The 22,035-nt window shown below is 34.0% G+C and overlaps 2 protein-coding genes across 2 annotated transcripts; both read left to right on the top strand.

Moving 5' to 3' along the window:
• The first annotated feature begins 303 nt into the window (after positions 1 to 303).
• LOC116421123 (olfactory receptor 4F3/4F16/4F29-like) lies at positions 304 to 1,242 on the top strand. Its single transcript, XM_031949503.1, has one exon. It carries the CDS (start codon positions 304 to 306, stop codon positions 1,240 to 1,242), a length of 939 nt encoding a protein of 312 aa, XP_031805363.1.
• A 17,058-nt stretch (positions 1,243 to 18,300) lies between these two features.
• On the top strand, positions 18,301 to 19,233 carry LOC100914876 (olfactory receptor 4F3/4F16/4F29-like). The gene has a single exon (XM_003759262.2). The coding sequence runs from the start codon at positions 18,301 to 18,303 to the stop codon at positions 19,231 to 19,233; it is 933 nt and encodes a 310-aa protein (XP_003759310.2).
• Positions 19,234 to 22,035: the final 2,802 nt, after the last annotated feature.

Genomic DNA, 22,035 nt, shown 5'->3' with positions numbered 1-22,035 from the left:
CAGATCTACTTATGAAAAACCACATAACCCTCTCAGCTGAATACTCTGAAGTTAATCATTACACTAAACTGAATGCATCATTCCTAGTACTAAAAGTTTGTTCCTTTGTTCTCATAATTTGTTTCACTATAGAGATAGAGATTTTTGAAGAGATATTCCTTTATGTGAAATGTTAAAGTGTAATTAGACTTAAAACACAAACACCGAGTAATCCAGAGAACTAATATTATACATGTTTTTAAAATTTTTTTTATATTCTCTTCCTTCAGCTAATATCACTACCAGTTGTGTTCAGTGAAGTCAATGGATGAAGTGAATCGTTCTATAGTAGCTGAGTTTGTGTTCCTTGGACTCTCTGATTCATGGGAGATCCAACTTCTTCTCTTTCTGTTCTCCTCTGTGGTCTATGTGGCAAGTATTCTGGGAAACCTGCTCATTTTGCTCACTGTGATCTTTGATCCTCACCTACACTCTCCAATGTACTTTCTGCTGGCTAACCTGTCCCTCATTGACATAGGAGGTTGCTCCATTGCAGCCCCTAAAATGATTTGTGATCTTTTCAGGAATCACAAGGTCATCTCATTTGGCGGCTGTGTTGCTCAGATTTTCTTTACTCATGCTCTTGGTGGTGCTGAGATGGTGTTGCTCATTGCCATGGCTTTTGACAGATATATTGCCATTTGTAAGCCTCTCCACTACCTGACCATCATGAACCCAAGAATGTGTACTTTACTTTTGATTGTTGCTTGGATCACTGGAGTCACTCACTCAGGGGTCCAACTGGCTTTTATTGTAGACTTGCCATTTTGTGGTCCCAATGTATTAGATAGTTTTTTCTGTGACCTTTCTCAGTTGATTCAACTAGCTTGTACTGATACCTATAAATTGCAGTTCATGGTTAATGCTAATAGTGGGTTCATCTCTCTGGCTTGCTTCTGTTTATTGCTCATCTCCTATATCTTCATTTTAGTCACTGTACAGAAACATTCTTCAGGAGTTTCTTCCAAGGCCCTCTCTACTCTGGCATCTCATATCACTGTAGTGCTTTTATTCTTTTGCCCACTTATATTTTTCTATACATGGCCTCACACCATATCCCACCTGGATAAGTTTCTTGCCATCTTTGATGCAGTTCTTACTCCTTTTCTGAATCCAGTCATCTATACATTTAGGAACAAAGAGATGAAACTGGGGATGAGGAAAATGTACGGTCGGCTTGTTCTCTTAAAAAATCTCTCTTAAATGCACTTTGGGTCAAGACTGTGAAAAATGAGACTGTTGAAACTGGAGGAATGAAAAATTGTTTCATTGAACTAGTAGAGATACATCTATATTACAGAATATGCCTTTATTTGTTGTATATAACCAGAAATTATTATTCTCAAGATTTTTTGTCTTCAACTAATTAAACTGTTATAATGATGATGATGATGATGATGATAGTAATGATACTGAACATGTATATAATGTTTTTAAATGTGCCAAGTCCTATGTTAAATGCTTTAAAATAATTTTATCTCTTTTGATCCTCACAACCCTGGAAGATAAGAAGACATCATTATTGTTTCCTTTCTAAAGGAAAAATAGAGGAAACTTTCTACAATAGAGGAAAGAGAGATTAAGTGACTTGCTCATGATCGAATTATTAAATTTCTGATGTCGGATTTGAAGTAGTGATTTTCTTTCTGATTCCAAGCTCAGAACTTTCTCCACTCAGCTACCTAGCTGCCTGTAAACTTTCAAACTTCTATGATACCATTCCCAGAATTTTGCCAAGGACAAGTGATACAAATTTCCCATGATACTGGAAGTGAAGATTATTTCTCATGCCATCTCTATTTTCCTCCATATAGCCATGTGTACTATCTTTCCCACGTCATCGACCTGGTTTGTTTGCAATTTCATTGCATTTGAATTTATTAACCACCTCCTAAGTATAAGACATTTTACTAGACCTTGGAGAAAGGAAGACAAAATGGAAAACAAGTTCCCACTAGGTATAGTAGAAGGAGGGAAGCCATGAAGACCTGGGTTCAAATGGTGCCTCTGATTCTTATTAGCTCTGTGGTCTTCCATCTATTCCTTAATCTCTTTATGCTTCCTCATAAGATAGGGCTAAAAACAGCACTGACCTCAAATGAGATAATGTATGACCTATATATACTAAACTTTATAATCTGGATGAATATAAACTACTTTTATTATTTTCTGAAATTATCAGATCACTATTTGCTTCCTTTCCTCTGTCCTGTTTTCCTACTTTTCTTTTATTAAATTGCTTTGGTTCTGGGGCAGTTCGTTGGTGTAGTGGCTATAGTACCTGCCCTGAACTCAGGAGAACCTGGGTTTAAATCTGGTCTCAGACACTTAACACTTCCCAGCTGTGTAACCCTGGGCAAGTCACTTAACCCCAATTCCCTCAGCAAAAAACCAAAACAAACAAACAAAACAAAACAAAAACAAATTGCTTTGGTTCTGCTCCCAACTATCATGTAACTATGTAATCTTATAGCTACATATTATATTATATATTATATATATACTATGATTATAGAATCATATAATCATATAAGGATATAACATATTCTCTCTATATAAAACACATGATTATAGAATAACAAGTATATTAGAGCTTGAATGGAAATTCATATGTTTTCATTAAAAATGGATAATATAAAGTAGAGAGAGCTTAAGTGTCTTTTTTGGAAGTTAATATTAATCAATCTGTAAGACAACCAAAGTCTTTTGACCTTTTGATCTTTGTAAGTAATTAAAAAAAAAAATTTCTAGTGTGTTTAGATTCCTAACTCTTTCTTTTACCCTGACAACACCTTCAAACATAGTTTTAAGTTTGATCCTATGACAATGAGAAGGGATTTCTCAGGGTGCATCCCACACTTATTTGCTTTCTTTCCTCTCATTTGTTATTAGATTCAACCATTATTTTAATATTTACTTTCAATTCTTCCCATATTTTTACCTCCATCATGAATTCACTGAATTAGAGAATGACAACATTTGAGAATTGGAAGGGATTTCAACAGCCGTATAGTCTGAACTATACCACAAATCAATCTCTAATATAACATATCTTGGAAGTAGTTATAGACTGCTTTCTGGAGGTATAATGCACAGAGCTCTAGACCTGGAGTCAGGAAGCTTCATCAAGTTGAGTTCAAATGTGGCTTCAGGCACTTCTTTATTAGCTGTGTGACCCTGGGTAAATCAACCTCCTATGCTTCAGTTTTCTTATCTGTAAAATCAGCTGGAAAAGAAATCATTCCAATCTCTTTGTCAAGACAATTCCAAATGGGATCATGACGAGTTGGACTTAACTGAACATGATTGAGCAAGCAAGGAAGAAGTGGTTGCCCAGTCTTTGCTTAAAGATGTCCCTGGATGGTGGACCTTTCCCTCATGTTTCAAGTGAGGCTTTTCTCCTTTTATATATTACTAATAATTAGAAAGGTTTTCCTGGAATCCTCTAAATTTCCCCATTTGTAGTTTTTACCTAGTGCTCCTTATTTTGCTCACTGTATCCAAATGGATCTTCAAGATCTTCTCTACTTGACAGCTCTTCAAATGCAACTATCATATCCCTTCCACTTTCCTCCCCTCCAGGTTAACTGTGTCCAGTTGTTTTCATATATAATGGACTCAAGGTCTTTCATCCTCGGGGTTACCCTCCTCTGGATACTGTCTAGCTCATGTCCTTCTTACATTGTGGTGTTCATAACTGCACATCATACACTTGATGAGGTGTGAGGAGGGCTGAATACAGTAGGCTTGTTAATTCTATTTGTGGAAGCTATGTCTTTCCTAATGTAGACTAAGTTCTCACTAACTTTTTTGGCTATTATATTACATTGCACATCATATTGAGCTTACTAAGCTCTAAATACTAAGACTCATATCTTTTTCATAATAATTGCTCCCTATTTTATTGAGAAGTTCTTATATAAGAACTTGATTTTTTATATCAAAATGAAAGACTTTACATTTATCTCAATTAATTTTCATCTTAGTAGATTTAGTTCAATGGTATAGTCTCAAAACAATTTTCTAGAGACTTACTGGCTAGAGAATAAACCTCAGAATCAAGAATACCTGGATTCCAGCACCTCATCTATTTACACATTGACTGTGAAACGCTTGGATCACTGAACGTCTCTGTGCCTAGGCTGCTTCCTAATAAGTGATAGATTAATTGTTCTAGGAGTGTGCTGGAAAATATTTAACAACTTGATCAATTCCTCCTCTTCTCCTCCCCCCCCCCCAATCATGTATGCAGGGAATACTTTAACATTTAATCTGTAATATTAACATTTTCTCCATTACCTTCTTAAGTCTACAACTCAATAAAATGATAAATCAAGGCCTGATTTGCAGTCTTTCTGATTTTCAAGATAAAAATGGTCATTCTGAAAATTTTAACAATTGATTTTCTCCAGCACATTTCAGACAGCTCCAATATGCTTCTGATTATTCGTCTTACATTACCAGAGAGATGTTGCACATTGGGAATGCTCTATGTTAATGAAACCAGGTACTCATCTAGGTGGCAATGATAATGAGGAGAAAATTAGGTTTAGAACTGGGAGATCAGTGTGTGAGTCCCTATGGCAACCTTTATTAGCTTTGCAACCATAGATAAGTTATTTAAATACTCACTTATATTATTTTTCATTTAAAAATAGAAATAACAATACTGACACTGCTGCCTTATATGGTTGTTGTGAGGAAAGCAAGGATCTTTTCAATTTGTATGGCATCAACATCATGTTAAATGGTCAAATTTCCACAGTTAATCAATATCGCATTGAGTAGATCATCCTTTTTTTTTTTCTCATTTAATGATTTTCCAACACATATAAATGAACTTAAGTGAATTACTCTCTTATATTTAATTTCTTCTCATTTATTTTTCTGTCATTGGCCAGAGTACTTGTGCCAGAACACATGAAAAATTCCTATGATATTGGGACAAATTTAGGAGAGTTTTCCTGTTGGCAGTCCACACCCTCTTTTTGTGTATGTGCATTTACAACAGTTAGTTTAAAGACTATTGAAAAAAAACTTGATTATTTTTTAAGATAGTGATCTCTAAACTCTTTTGACTGCTTGTCTATCAGTAAAATATTTTTGAACATGTATTCCCAGTATGAATATAGTAAGTTGTGGGAAAAGATTATTTTTCTCTTGTATTTAATAAACAATTATTGTATTAGGACCAATATTTTTCCCTTTTCTAGTTTCTCATCCAGAAATCAACCAAGATGAGAAATCTTAGGCAAAGATTTACCCAGGCCAAAATTTAATCAGATAGTAAAAGAAATTCTAAGTTTGGGATAGTGGTGCATTCTTGCTCATTGTTTTTGTTCAGATAGGTCTGGAAAGTGTTGATTTTCCGTTTTGTCTGACAAGTAAGTGATATGGAAATTGTTAACACCCTTTGACAAAGAGTTGGGTGAACGACATCATGTGTCCCAAGACCTTCATTGTCATATAACCCACCATCTCATTGTAATATTCATTTTCTCATTCATTCTGAACCAATCAGTATTGATTGATCTCCTGAGGAACACCTGCTCTTCCAAGGGCATATAAACTGAGAGTCTACATTATGGATCTTTGGTCTAAGAGAGAGATGGCCAAATGACCACCCTTTTATTTAAATGCTGGCATTATTAATAAAATGATTTAATTACCCAGAAATTATGTCTCTCGAACTTCATTTGTTATCTCAGTGAAGATGTTTGGAGTTGCTCTTCCTGATACCCTTTAAGCATATGAGTGTTTAAAGCAAGTGTTGGAGATGTTGTAGTGAGGAGGGTGAGATGAAACCTATTTTCCAATCTATTTGCTTGCTCACTCACTCCTTGGGATCAGACTGTAGTTCAACTTTTGGAGACCACTGCTCTTGGGAATTCCAACTCTGTCCTTTATCTAGAACTATTTTTATTTCATATTATCCAAGCAGTTTATTTCTACTTTAAATATTCTCCTCTCAAAATCCAAGAGATTCCACTCTACATGGAGAGAGCTTTTGGAAGAGAGTGACCTGAAGGGTCAGCTTAGTTTTATGGAATTAGCTATGGGTAGATGGGGAGTGGAAAGGAAAGGGCCACTGGAAAGGCTCAGAGTTGTCTGTAAACTTTGTGGGGATTATTGTTATTCATTTTGTACAGAATGAGTCAGCTATGCCATGCTCATTTTTGATTGATTAAGATTTGGCTCCTTTTGGCTTCTTTTTCTTTTATCTTTGTAAAGGCAACTATTCTTTGTGGTCACTATTAGTGTGTCTCACCATCACTTACTTTTGTTATTAAGATTTTGAGATAATTCTTAGTTATTTTTAGCCTACATTTCTAAATGTATTCATCTCCTTTTCACTTTCCGTACAGTCAACCACTATATCAAAGAAAAAGAAAGTTCAGCAAACTTAACCAACATATTGCAAAAAGTCTGACTTTGTATGTAGAGGTCCTCATCCATAGTTTTCTATCTCTACAAAGAAGCAGGAAGAGATTCTTTCTTTTATTTCTTTTTTGGGGGCCAAGCCTAATCACTGAGATATACAATATAGAATAAATAAGAGATTGAATACTTTTGCTTAATAACTAGGCTAAATAATAATGATCTGAATAAGTAGTAAGTGAAATGAAGTAATAGCTAGGTGAGTTTGTTGTTTTAAACATTTAAATTCTCTACTAATTCTTTTAAAAATGTTTATTTAAAACAAATACAAAATAGAAAAAGAAAAAAAGAAAAAAGAAAAAAGACTATTGCCACGGGCATAGCAGAACATGAGAGTTAAAATATGAAACAATAAATTTCCATTTCAAATATTACATATTATGTTCAAAGCTGTCCATCTTTGCTTCTTTGTAGGGTTTTCTTTTGTTCTCTGCTGTGCACTTTTAACTTAATTCTGTCTTCCCCTTCTCCCATCTCACTGTTTTCCAAGAGGACTACCATTAAGTGTGGGTATATTTATATATACATGTGTGTGTGTGTATATATATATATATATATATATATATATATATATATTATACATACATACACACATGCATACATAGATGTCTGTAACACACACATATATATATACATATTCACATACATTTATTGAAACTGTACTATGTTTGTTTGTTCTCTGTTTCGCTAAAGATGGATATCATCATCCTTTAAAAGTCCAGATCTTTCTATATTTTTCTTTTTCTTTCTTTTTTAACTGAGGCAATTGGGATTAAGTGATTTGCCCAGGGTCATACAGCCAGAAAGTGTTAAGTGTCTGAGATCACATTTGAACTCAGGACCCTAACTTCAAGACTGGTGCTCTATCCACTGCGCCACCTAGCTGCTCCTCCATATTTTTCTAAACCCACTAACTCATCATTTCCTACACCATAGTAATATTCCAATCTTATGCTATCTAGTTATTTTAAATAATCTAAAACAATACTGATCAATATGGCTGACATATAGTGATTTCCCTATTTTTCTCTTTTAATTAAATCTAATTTTAGCTTTAACTGTGTTTGAGATCACTGATTACTATCCTGTTTTATTTTCTAATAAATTCTAGTCCTGATAATTATTATGATGTTTGTGTGTATCTCTTATTTCCTATCCCTGCTGACCTGTCTGTTTTACTTCTACCTGTCACCCTGACTTGCTCTTACTTAATTTACTTATTCCCCCTCCCTGCCAGGATCTGTCCCTTATTTTTCTCCCCCCACTTTTCCCCTTCTTTTTTATTTCACTACCATTAATCTACAGACCTTATACTATTTCTGTTAATCTACACAACCTATTACTGCCCCTTACCCCATCATCCCATTTCTTTCCCCTCTTATTTGTCTATAAATTTAGAAGATTTTTGCACCTTTCTAGGTCGGTCTCTTTCTCTCTCTCTCTCTTTCACACAAACTATTGTTCCCTCTTTAACCTATTCCCAATATGAGTAGGATTATACAACTACCAGCCTTCTTCCCTATCTAATTCCTTTGTGTAAGTTCTTTTCACACCCATTTTTATAACAAAATTGCTCTTTTTTATCTTTTCCTACACAGTTTTGATTTTTAGAATCACATCATACTCAGTTCCACCCTAATCTTTCTTTTGAACTACCCAATTGCTAATGATAATCTTAAATATAAGATTTACGTTTCCCACTTACATAACAAGGAAGATGTTCTTACTGAGTTCTTTAAAATTAGTCTTGGGTTTACCTTATATTTCTCTTGGATTCTATACATCAAAGTTTCTGTTAAATAGATCTTTTTGCAACAAAATCCTAATAATCTGGCTATTGAGTCAGCTATTCATGCTCATTTTTGATTAATTATATTTTGACTCCAATTGGCTTTTTTTTTCTTTTATCTTTATAAAGGCAAGTATTCCTTATGGTCACTATTAGTTGTGTCTCACCATCACTTATTTTTGTAATTAAGATTATGAGATAATTTTTGTAGAGAGTGGGGACTCTGGAGAAGTATACTTGAAACAAGGTATTAACTCAGTGGAATTGATGAGATGATGGCTCTCTATTTATATATACTTAGTACTTAGCATGGTGATGTAATGGTTCTCTAGTTCACACATAATCAGTATGCTGTAATGATGTAATTGTACTAAGGTATATAAGGACTGAGGACTGGAAATGAGACATTCCATCTTTGACCAGCCTTGTGGTGGCTGTCCTGTCTTCATCACTTCTCCACTAAGACCAAGGACTTCAGGCTGATTCTGAGGACCTCCAGAAAGCTAACTGAAGCATTACAATTCTTAGTTAAGCTTTTTTAAACCTACATTTCCAAATGTATTCATCTCCTTATCACTTTCCATACAGTCAACCATTATATCAAAGAAAAAGAAAGTTCAGCAAATAGCCATTTTTTTTTTGTTTCATGTAGGATTAATTTTGCTGGTATGATTTTTTTTTTGGCTACAACTTTAGTTCTTTTGCTCTTTGATATATAGTGTTCTAAACTTGCAGTCTTTTAATGGAGCCACTGGTAGGGCTTGTGTGATTCTAACTGTGAGTCTGCCATATTTGAATTTTTTCTTCTTGTTGCTCATAATATTTTCTCTTTGAGCTAGAGATTACAGAATTTATCTTTGATGTTCCTGTAGGTGTTCCTTGTAGGATCTCTTTCAGATGGTGGTTGGTAGATTTTTTTTTTTCTATTTTTACGTTCCCCTCTCATTCTAATACTTCAGGACCATTAAAAAAAATTATTTCTTGTATTATTATATCAAGATTCTTTTTTTTTTTTTTTGATTCAGGTAGTTCAATCATTTTTATGTTTTATTTTCTTGATCTATTCTCCAATATCAATTGCTTTTTTTATGAGATGTCATTATCTTCTATTTTTTCATTTTTTATATTTTGTTTTATTATTTATTGGTCACTTATATATAATACCTTTACTGGCTTCCCCTTGACTATCTAAATCCTCTGTATCAGTTCTTCTGGATTGCCTTGTTTAGTTGGTTGACTTTCTTTTCATAATCTTGTTTTTCGTGGATTGCTCTTATTTATTTCTTTTAATTCTTAGTTTTTTATTAATCTTTCTCATTTGACATTTTTTATTTAATTACTTTTTTTTTTTTTTTTTGCAAGGCAATTGGAGTTAAGTGACTTGCTCAGTCATATAGTTAGCAAGGCCTGATTTGAACTCAGGTTCTTCTCATTCCAGGGATGGTGTTCTATCCACTGCACTATCTAGTTGTCTCTCTTATTTGATTTTTAAAGTCTTTTTTGAGTTCTATGAATTGTTTTGAGGCAGGTGACCATTTAATATTACTCTCTGAGACAGGAGAAACTTTTTTTTTTGGATTCAGTAGCCTCTTCTGAAAATGAGCCCTGGTCTTCCCTCGTTCTATAGTAATTTTCTATGGTTAGATTCTTTCTCTTTTGCCTGCTCATTAAATTAAAAAAAAATTATAGCAAATTGCTGATTTAATCACATTTAATCTTGGGATATAGGGGATGATGTCCTTACCCTGAGGTCCTCCTTCAGTTCTTTCCTTTGTCTTGGAAATCCTAACCAAGAACTCTGCCCTCTTGTAAGTACCTACAGTTAGCAATGTCCCTGCTCTCCTGGGAATATTCTGTTTCCTTCTTGCCTAGGGCAGCATCTCAGCAGGACAGCTAGACCCTGCATTCCTTTTCAGCAGAGGTTCCCTTGATCTTTCTCTACTCACATTCTTTTCTACACTGGAAAATGAAAATAGCTGGGCCTTGAGCTATGTCCACCAGATAGCTCTAAAACTTATCCCTTAGCAATTTCTATGGAACGAATCTGGAGGTCTTTACACTTCACACAGATCCAATCTCTGTCTTGGTATCTTTCTTCAGATTTTCTCTGTCCCAAGAGAACCATAGTTCTGCCTTAACTCTTTATTTTGACCATTCTTTAATTTTGCCCTGGGGTATAATATTCTAGCTAGGTTTCTGGAGGATCTCGGACCAGCTTTGATCTTAGTGGAGGAGAGCAGTAGGCAGGAGAGCCACCAGGAGCATGGTCAAAAATGGAATGGCCCATTTCTAGTCCTCTCAGCCCTTAAATACCTTGGTATGATTACATCATTACAGCACACTAAGTATGTGTGAATTGTAGAACCATTACATCACCATACTAAATACTAAGTATATGTGAACTAGAGAACCATTATCTCATCAATTCTGAGTTAACACCTTGTTGTAAGATAGTATCCTTGTTTCAAGTATACTTCTCCAAAGTTCTGGCCCTCTACACTGGGGCACTATTTTGTCTCATTTGTTGGAGAAACCTGGAGAGCTTGAAATTTTCTGACCTACTCTGCCATTTTCCCAGAATCCTCTCAAATTTTCCATTAATTCTGTTCTCAATTATGTGAAGCTTGAAATTATCCTTTTATATTCAATCATAGTATAAATGATGTTTGCAGATCCTTCATGTCAGTTGACAAATCTTGCCATTTCTACCTTCATAATACAGTTTCTCTGTATTCCCTTCTCTCCACTCATGTGGAGAAGGACCTAGTTTAGGTCCTCACGACTTCTCATCCAGACTACTTATTGCATTATTCTAATTAGTCTTCCTCCCTCAAAACTCTCCTCATTCTAATCTAAGCCTCCACTTATCTGCCAAGATAATTTTTCTAAAATATGTCTGACCCTGTCATTTTCCTGCTCAATGAGCTTTGATCTCCCTATTACTTTCAGCTCCTATCTAGTCCCTTCATATCTTTCCAACCTTCTTACACTTTACACTCCTCCATCTATTCTGATCCAGCTACACTAGACAGCTTGTAGTCAGCTTGACTCTTACCTCAAATTCCTAATTTCCCTGGATTTTTGCAAGATTTAGTTCAAATCTTGGAAGAGGCCTTTTGCAATCTTCCCAATTTTTGTCTTGTGGATTATCTTCCATCTATTCTGAATATCTTGCATGTACCTAGTTTACCTATTAGGACAGCTAAGTAACACAAGGAGATAGAGCACCAGATCTGGAGTCAAGAAAACTTGAATTCAAGTTCAGCCTCAGATACTTACTATTGATATGACTTTGGGCAAGTCTCTTAACTCTGCTTGCCTCAGTTTCCTCATATATAAAGTGAGCTGGAGCAAATCACTCCACTATCTCTGCCAAAAAAATCTCAAACTGAGTCATGAGAGTCAGACATGACAAAAATGACTGAATAATAACAATTTTTTTGTTGTGTCTCCCATTAGATTGTGAGAGTTCCTTAAAAGCAGATACTATTTTCTCTTTCTTTGTTTCTTCAGTCTTTAGCATAATGACTAGAATATAGTAAGAATTTAATAAATGCTTGTTAATTGACTTTGTCCTAGATCCTGTGCTAATTTACTTTTTGTGTCACCACATTATTTAAGTAATCATGTAATATGGACATTATTATAAATTTATTAATTAAAACTTATTGCTAATTTAGTTAGGTTTTCCTCTCTTTTATCTATTCTGTAACAGGCTTTTTTCCTTTAAAATTATTTTTATTCTGAATTTTAAAAAAAGTTCAGATCAGCATTTCCACATGAAAAGTATAATAGGGAAAAAAAGGATCTCATATACAGCTGAGAATCTATACCATGAACTACTTGTTTTTTCTTTAGGTATATGACAAATTAAAAATTGTTTCTTCACTTGATAGGTCAGAACAAACTGATACAATTTGAGGATGCAATTCCCTTGACCATATGGTCTCTGCAATCCCAGGCCTCTGTAAGTTTCACTTGTTTAAACCCATTAAATGTGGTTAATTAGCTATCTTTCCTTTGATGACAGCATTTTTAAAAGCTCCATGCTTTAAGGTAATTACACTAACTAAAGTGGCAGAGCTGGTAGGGCTCCTTGAACTACCCGTTGATGCTACTGCCTCAAAATAGGTAGGTGGAATGAAGTTAGCAGCACAGAAGATCCTACCTGGTCTTTAGATTTCAATGACTTATAACTAGTTCTGATGACAGAATTAGGATTTACACAAGTGAATGAAGTGTTGACTTTTAGGCATGTAGGAAGCAATAAGGCTACCATGTGACATTTATAAAAAATTTATAGTACATTTTTTAGTTTGAACCTCAAAAGACTCGAGATATATACTGCACATGTTATTACCTCCACTTTCTGGATAATGAAAATTAGAAAGATTAAGTGACTTAGTTTAGTGTTATTTAGTGTCAGAGATAAGATTTGAATGTAGATCTTCCTGATTCTTAATCTAGTATGTCATCCACTGCATCTTATTCCCTCTCACAATGATACAATATAAGGAAGGAGGATCTGAGAGCCACAGTCAAATCAGTAAGGTTCTAGACTGTGGAGCAAAACATATATTTGGAAATTGGGCTTTTGGAACCTGGAATCAGAATGTGAGAGGGAGTTTCTTAGAAATGATTTGAGAATCAAATAATTTTATTGCTGACTATGCTAATGACAATTTATTCAACTGCTTATTTCCCTGATGATGGAAGATGAGATTCTGAGCATGGGTGCTATAGAAACAGTTTGCTATTTGCTTCTTGGTTTGCTATTCAGATAAAACAAATGAATATAATTCAGAAAAAGTCTTTGAAATTCCCTGGGAACTACAACGAAGTCATACCTTTCAAATAAATTAATCTAATACATTATAACTAAAAGGGACTTTAGAGATCATATAGTTCTATTTCTCATTATGCAGATTAATAATTTGAAGTACAGACAGATCTAGTCAGTCTATAAACATTTATTAAGCACTTACTATTTGCCAAACACCATCCTAAAACACTGGAAATACAAAGAGAGGTAAAAGAAAAGGTTCAATTGAATGATGACTATTAGAGTGTAGAGAGTTATGAACTATGAAAGGAAAAGTGGAGACATCAATTGCGGATAGCCTTCAAAAAGGAGTTAAGTCACAAAAAAGAGGAAAACTATGGGATTATAGCATTTGGGGATGGATGAATCAAGTGAGGATTTCTTAAAAATGGTGGAAATGCCGGCATGGCTTGTAAGTAGCAAGAAACTCACCAACTGACAAGAAAAGATTGAAGATTTGTAAGAGCAGATGTGATAGAGGGATCAAACTGCTGGAAATAGAAAGGATTCACTTCTGCTTTAGAAAGGTTAGCCTTGGGAAGGAGAAGGGTCAACTCTATGTAAGATAGATGTGAAGCAGGTAATGGGAGAAGATATTTATATAATATCAGCACTAGAGAGAGTAAAAAAGTCCCACTTTGTTATGATTCTTTGAAAGAAAAGCTTCTTATGTTCTACATTAAATAAAATGCTAATTCTTGATTTGAAATAAGAACTTTTTATACTGTTAAGGAAAAAGCTTTCTGTGCCTAAACTTTTTAGATTTAAAAATTGTCATTCTGTTAAAGTTTGGGGAGCATTTATTGATGTAATCATGTAATATTTATGGATTGTCTCATATACATTATCTGCTGATTGAATCATTATTGAGCCATTTAAAATTTCTTGATATAAAACCTTCTTAGTAAATATCATAAGATCATAGAACTATGGTTGAAAGGGACCTTGGAATTCATCTAATCCAACTTTTTCATTTTACAGATGAAGAACCTGATGTCCAAGAAGGTTAAGTGACATATCTAAGTTCACACAAGTAGTATCCAATGAAGAGCAGAAATTTAATTTTCTGAATCCAGAACCAGTGCTTTTTTTTTTTAAACTGTAATTTCCTTTCTTCTTGACAATAATGATTAATTTTTTGATAAATTATGGAATTATGCAGTGGCACCTTATTTAGTATTGTCTAATGTTGATAATTAATAATAATGATCTATAATTATCTTTTTTTTCTTTGTATGTTTTTTGTAAGTTTTGAAAGAGGACTAAATTTTCTTCATTGAATCTAATTTCAAAAACAGTTTTATGGTATAGGAATTTTTTTTCTTTGATGAATCTTCCATAATTTCTTTGTGATTTTATTATGTCTTTTTATATGTCAACTTAGTAATAGTAATTTTTTCTTCTTCTGTGATTTATTTGTTATTGATTTTCTATTTAGTCTTTTGATAGTTTTATGTTTTAATATTCCAAGTTTTACTGGCATCTTTATAATTGCATATAACGGTCTCTGATTTTTAAAGAAATTATTAATTGTGATCTCACCTTTTCATTTCTCATTTTAAAATTTTGATCATATTCTTTTAAAAAATCAAATCCAGTTTTAATGTGCTATTCCATTTATTTTTCATTCATATTTTTGCTTAATTTATAATATTCACACCTGGGTGTTGAAATACTTGTAATTTAAAAAAGTATATTTGATAATCATTTTTCTTTTTACTGAGAATTAAATACATTCACATTTGAATTTATAAATGCTTTATATGTCTCATTGAGCAGCTGGGTCACTTGGCGGGTAAAGTGCTGGGCCTGAAGTCAGGAAGATTTATCTGATTGAATTTAAATATGGCTTCAGATACTTATTATCTGTATTACCTTGACCAAATCACTTAATCCTGTTTGCCTTTATTACTCATCTGTAAAATGAGCAGAAGGCATGACAAACCACCCTAGTAGCTTTGCTAAGAAACCCTCAAATGGGGTTAGTAAGAGTCAGACATTACTGAAAAGACAACAAGAAAACATCTTACTCTTTCCCATACTTTGTCAAATTCTTCTTTTTATCACTAGGTATAATCTTCCTTTTTAATTAATATTAACATTTCCCTAACCTTAATACATATCACAGAACATTAAACATAGTTCCTATACTTAAATGATTATGAAATATATTTTACATAATTTGGAGTTCCTTCCTCTCACCCACATGTACTTGATGGCCCTTTAGTTCTGTTGATTTCTTTTTTTTCAACATCTCTGAAGTGTTTTTTTGTACAATTTCTTGAAATAACATGATAAAATTATTTCCTTTTTTTGAGAAGCTAATATTTTTTAAAAATTAAATTTCATTTAATTTTAAACTTTACTAAAATTTTCTTTTCTTTCCATTCCTTTCTGCATACTTTCTATCAGAAAAAAAGAAAAATAACACCTTTGTAACAAATATGCATAATCAAGCAAAACAAATTATTGCATTGGCCATTTCCAAAAATAAGACCTACTCTACATTTGAAGTCCATCACAATTCTATAAGGAGGTAGGTAACATGTTTTATCCTTGGGTCTTTGCAATCGTAGTTGATCATAGTTCTTATTCTTTTCAAATTGTTTTTATGGCCAAGTGTAGATAGCTGAACTTTGGAGAAGTATACTTGAAAGAAGTATACTTGAAACAAGATGTTAATTCAGTGGAATTGATGAGATAATGGTTCTCTAGTTCACATATATCTAGTATGATCACTCTAGTTTGATATAATCACTCTAGATTGGCTTATACTCAGTACAATGTAATGATGAAATTGTAATAGGGTATTTTAGGAGAACTGGGGACAAAGTGAGACTCAGACTGAGACTGGTTGAGACTGGCAGATTGTCAGACTGCTGGAGGAGACTGGCTCAGACTGAGACTGGGTCAGATATAATAGACAGACTGTGTAAGAGACAATAAAGATTTTGGACTCTATTCTTGTTCTTTCTCATGGTGTCTATCCTGCTGAGACCAAGGCCCTTCTGGAGGACCTCCAGAAAGCTAGCTTGAACATTACAGTCAGGAGTTAAAAAGATTTACATGATTTTGCAATGTTTTTATTTTATAAATTATTCTTCTGATTTTATTAATTTTTTTCCTTGGTTAATAAAATTCTTCCTAGGTTCCTCTGAAATTGGTTCTTTCTTTATGTCTTCTAGCTCAGGAAATTATTTTTTCCTCATTGGCTGAAATCAATTTATTTTTCATCTCTTCCTTCTCCTGTGACCCAAGTCCATTTGTCTCATTCAGCTGTTGATCAAAGTAATATTTCTATTGTTTTTCATATTATATTTAACTTCATATTCCTATTGCAATCTTCATTCTCTAACTTCCCAATTACATTGAAATACTAACTTGTTTTGTTGATTTCTATTTTTAAAAATGTTTTTGAAAATATATTTGTACAACTTCTTTAAATATCATGGTAAAAAATTTTTAAGAAGTCTGATAAATCTTTATTTATAGAAAATTTTATTATATTTTTTACCTCATAAAATCCATTTTCTTTCCATTGATTTACACTTTATCTCCACTGATAAAAAAGAATAATAAAATCTTTATAACAAATATACATAATTAAGAAAAGCAAATTTTCACATTGGACGATGCCAAGAAATATGGAATTTAGTCTGCACCTTCATTCTATCACAGTTCTGTTAAGGAAATAGGTAAGATGTTTTGTCTTGTGTGTTTGGTATCCTGGTTTGTCATTATGATGATCAGAGTAATGCTACTCAATATAATTCCTCACATTCATATATTATAATTTGTTCAACTATTCCACAAATAATGGACATCCTTTTGGTTTTCAGTTCTTTGCTGCCATGAAAAAATCCACTATTAATACTTTTGTACACAGAAGTCCTTTTCTTCTTTCTTTAATCTGTTTGAGGTATAGATTTAATCAGTGCTTGCATGGGTCAAATGGTATGTATAGTTGAGTAAATTTGGGGCATAGTTCCAAAATGCTTTCCATAATGACTGGACAAATTGACAGTTTTATCAATGAAGCACTAATGTACTATTGACATTTTCCATTTTTGTCAGTTTTCCCAGTGGGAGGCTATGAAATGGAACCAAATCAGATAGTTCTGATAATATCCCTTGTTATTTTCTTTAGATTTGTCATGTCAGTCTCTGTATGTTTCATTATATTTTTCTGGTTGTGTAATTTCCTGAGCTTGTTTTCTATTTCTTTTGGCATTCTGTCCTTATTCTTGTCCCCAAACTTTAGACAAAAGGCTTAATTATATTTATTCCAAGTTATGTCTCATGTCATTGGGAATAATATAATTTGTAATTTTCTCCAGAACTACTTTATTTAGGCAGAAAAGAAAATTTTTCTTATTGGTTTATACTTACAGCTAAGCTGTTAACCTGAAATGACATTAATTCATCTTGTCTTAACCCTACTTGACTCTAAATGATTTTTTATTATTTCTTAAAATTCAAGTAATTTTCTCAGAACAAAGATTTGTTAACATTTAAGATCTTTAATCTTTTAAAATAATTTATCTCATGCATCCTTTAAAATAATGCATTCAAGACAGTTTCCAAAAGTGACTTCACAGAGTTATTTTGGACAATTACAGGACCTATATTGAATATCTTTATTCTCTATATCATTCATTGGAATTTACATATTTAGCTTCTATTTATCTCATTAATTCCAACATTTCACATTTCAATTAAATGACTGTTTACAGCCTCTCTTTCACTTCTGGAGATATTTAGGTAGAGCTTAAGGAGCCCTGGACTCTGGAATTAGTAAGACCTGTGCTGCAAATGTGCTTTAGTCACATTAATTGTGTGACCTTGGGTAAGTTACTTAATTCTAATACCAGTTTTCTTATGATTGTGTTGTACTAGATGGTTTTAAAAATCCCTTTGAATTAAATTATTTTTGTAATTATGTGATGAGTTTTGGGATGTTTGTTAAAAACTTAGCATTCTTCCTTTATACTCCTAACTTGTCCATCAGAAAGACATAAGTACAAGCAGAAAAAACAATATTGAACAATTTCAGAGATTGTGTGAATTTTGCTTGGTTTGTGACATATTAAGGTAATAATTGACTTTATTAACCTACATATCTCTTAAACCAGGATATTAATATTATTTTTATGAATTCTGATTCCTGTATCATCTTTTTTTCCTTTAGGTCCTGTGGTGCCAAATGGAGTCAATGGATGGAGAGAATCATTCTATAGTATCTCAGTTTGTTTTCCTTGGACTCTCTGATTCATGGGAGATTCAATGTCTCCTCTTTGTGTCTTCTTCTGTACTCTATGTGGTGAGCATTCTGGGAAACATGCTCATTCTGCTCACTGTGACCTTTGATTCTCATTTACATTCCCCCATGTATATCCTTCTGGCCAACCTCTCCTTGATAGACTTAGGTTTTGGTTCAGTCACAGCCCCTAAAATGATTTGTGATCTCTTCAGGAAGCGTAAATTAATTTCTTTTGGGGGTTGCATTGCTCAGATCTTTCTTATTCATGCTTTTGGTGGCACTGAGATGGTGTTGCTTATAGCCATGGCCTTTGACAGGTATGTGGCCATATGTAAACCCCTCCACTATTTGACCATTATGAACTCAAGAATGTGCATTTTCCTTTTGATTGTTGCCTGGATCATTGGCCTCATCCACTCATTGGTCCAACTGGCTTTTGTTGTGAACTTACCTTTTTGTGGTCCTAATGAATTAGACAGCTTTTTCTGTGATCTTCCCCGATTCATCAAACTAGCCTGCACTGAGACTTATAGATTGCAATTCATGGTCACTGCCAACAGTGGGTTCATTTCTCTTGGATCTTTCTGTGTACTGATTATTTCCTACATTTTCATACTGGTCACTGTTCAAAAACGTTCTTCAGGTGCTTCTTCCAAGGCTCTTTCTACTCTGGCAGCTCATATCACTGTAGTGGTTTTATTCTTTGGTCCATTAATATTTTTCTACACATGGCCATTTCCTACATCAAGCCTAGACAAGTTTCTTGCTATCTTTGATGCAGTTCTTACTCCATTTCTGAACCCAGTTATCTACACATTCAGGAACAAAGAGATGAAGTTGGCAATGGGAAGAGTATGTAGCCAGATTTTGAAGAAACTTGTTTGACTACAATAGTGGTAAAGACTATCAAAATAATATAATATAGCTTCTAGGGGAGACAGAAATAATTTTAAAGCCCCCTGACCTTAGGAGGCTTCTGTTCTAACAATCTGTCAGTGATTCTGAAGTCCTCTGGCTTTGGAATCTCTGACCCCAAGGTCCCTCATCCCAAGCTAAGAATACTATTGTTCTAACAATCTGTCAATGAACATTGCTGCCTGTTGGTCAGTGATAATCAAATTCCAGAGACCACTCCTTGATCCTACCTCTGGGCCATAAAATTAAGCAAATCTATAACACGAAGAACTAGAAAAATGTGTCTTTTTGCTTCCATTTCTTTGCTAAATTCTCTTGGAATTTAGATTGCTTGAATTGGCATTACAATTACAATAAACTTTGCCCCTTGACTTGGAGATGTTTTCAAGCCTGCAAGTTCTTTTGCGACATCTCGGGACATTGGTCTGTGACTCCCAACCTTTGGGTCCCTTCCCAACCCCAACATTTGATGGCCCATATAGGAAGAATCTGGCTTCCCCTGGTTTGATTCTCTCCTTGTCAAGGTAAGCCACCCCATTTTTTCTCCCACATCTTATAGTTGGAACACCCCAAGTCACTGGCAGAAGGCTTGTCTGGGTCATCATGAGCTCCATGCTCAGCAAGTTTTCCTTGACTGGGGATGCCCAGACTGGGATGCAATTTTTGGCAAAAGTTCCTGGAGAATCTTTGCCACTCTTTCACCTTCTCTGGGACATCAGAGAAGACAAAGTGCTATAGGATAGCTTTTGACAACATTTTTTGGCTTTTCCCAAAGATGGGACAGTCTTCTTTCATGTCATTTTGTCTATGTCAGCAACTCTGTGTAGAATGTCTGTATCATGTTTGTTCTATGAGCTATATTTTGTTACTTGGAAAGATTTAAAATGCATCTAGCAAGGAAAAAACCTCTATGATGTAGTTAAAATTCTGGAAAAATTTCTTAAAAAGACTAAATTTTTCCTGTGGACTAAAGCTCTGGCTAAGCTGGGGGCTACACAAAAAAGTTAGCTAATTAAAATTAAAATAACATCTTAGCAGATTCTCAAAATTTTGAAAGCAATGATTAAGATATTTAGTAATTAGTCATTTTATGATTGCAAGAAAAATTCCTGAAATATTAAGTATAATTCCAGGAATTTACCCCATTCTAGAAGAAAAGAAAAAAGGTAAAACAAACTAGGTAACTAGCAATTTTTGCTAATTCTTCCTTGACTCCTAGCTTGTCTGGAATGTCCTTCTGCTCTTTTGGGAAAGTACCCCAGAAGATATTAAGGGACCTTCTGCACTCCACTTCCTGGACTCCCTAGTGTATCTCAGTTGTAGAGATTGCTAACAAGATCAATATAGCCCAAGTCCCTCTGTTTGCTAACTCTTCTCATTTGCCCAAACCTTGCCCAAACACCTCCCCAACCTTGTTTTTTGGGGGAGGGAGGAAGGACCAATGGTCAGTATTCCCTGAGCCCTGGCACCTTACAACTACCATTTAAAGGAGATCTTGGACCAGTCATCCCAGCTTTCAGCAAGTTCTGTCCAGGAACTTCTTGGAAAGAATTTGCATACCTTTAGCACCACCTAGCATGGCAGTGTGAGGTGAGAAAGTCAGTCAGTCTCTGCATTTGATAAGACCACCATTCTCTGTTTCAGTTGTGGATATGTTTTAGCTATGTAATTTATGGCAAATTATTTTTATCTCTGCCCAGTTTTTTGATTTGTAAAGAGAAATAATAGTTATTATAAAGAGCATGATTGCAAAAGTGCTTAGCATAAAACATGCTATATGAATGTTAACTGCTTTATTGGATATAATTGCTTCATATTTGATAACTTTATGGTTTTTTTCAGTTGTGACCAACAGAAAAATTATTTCTATGTGTGTGTAAAGTAATCTTTGAGATATGATAGTAAAAGCAATTTTAAAGCAGCTCTACTTAAAGCCCACTAAAAGGATATGTAAATTGCAATCTATTTGCACTGATAGTGTTAACAGAAGAGTTTGGGAACTTTAGGAAAACAGAAAAGCAATTTGCTACTACTTTAAAAACTCTAGCTATCTAGAGTCAAACTTCTGAGAGCCCTGTCATTGAAAACTGACACCTTAACCCTTTTCCTGTCTCACAAAAGATAAATGATTTGTGTAAATTGGAAAATAACCAAATGACAATTCAGTTTGCTTAGAACATTTAATCAGAATCTGGGGAATCTCATTAACTAAAGTTGTCAATTTTAAAATCTGTTCTAGCTCAATTTTAAGAATTGTCTTGTTTTCTCCCTAAAACAAAGTGGGAACTTATTTAAGAGGACAGAAATTATAGCTAAGACTATTTGGCTATTACTTAGGAAAATTCTAAAATTCTTAACTAAATTAATTACTTGGAATTATTGTCATCATGTTAAACCTAAACTTGGTAATTTTACTGTGTATGAAATAAGAGGGATGAGGTGAAAGTCTTATCAGCTCACCTCCAAGTATGAGATATGCAACTCCTTTCTCCCTTCACAGAGTGAGGGAAGGTATCAAACAACACAGCCCTTGAAAACACTGAGAATAGTTGAGATGGGCAACAGCTAGCTCAGCCCTTTCTCTGGGGTCTCTGTCAACTCCCCTTAATTTGTAAGCTTGCCAGTTTTCTTGAAACCATCAGGGTAAACAAGGTCATCGGCCCTGAGAAATGAGCCTGTTTAGGATATATAGGTTATTAAAAATCTATAAGCTTGTTTTATAATTGATCTTTTGCATCAGTATAAGGTTAAACATATAAAACATGTTAAAAA

Source organism: Sarcophilus harrisii, chromosome 2, assembly GCF_902635505.1.
Source record: "Sarcophilus harrisii chromosome 2, mSarHar1.11, whole genome shotgun sequence".
Lineage (NCBI taxonomy): Eukaryota > Metazoa > Chordata > Mammalia > Dasyuromorphia > Dasyuridae > Sarcophilus > Sarcophilus harrisii.
Note: the sequence above shows the minus strand (reverse complement) of the source record. Positions and strands in the feature narration are given on the sequence as shown.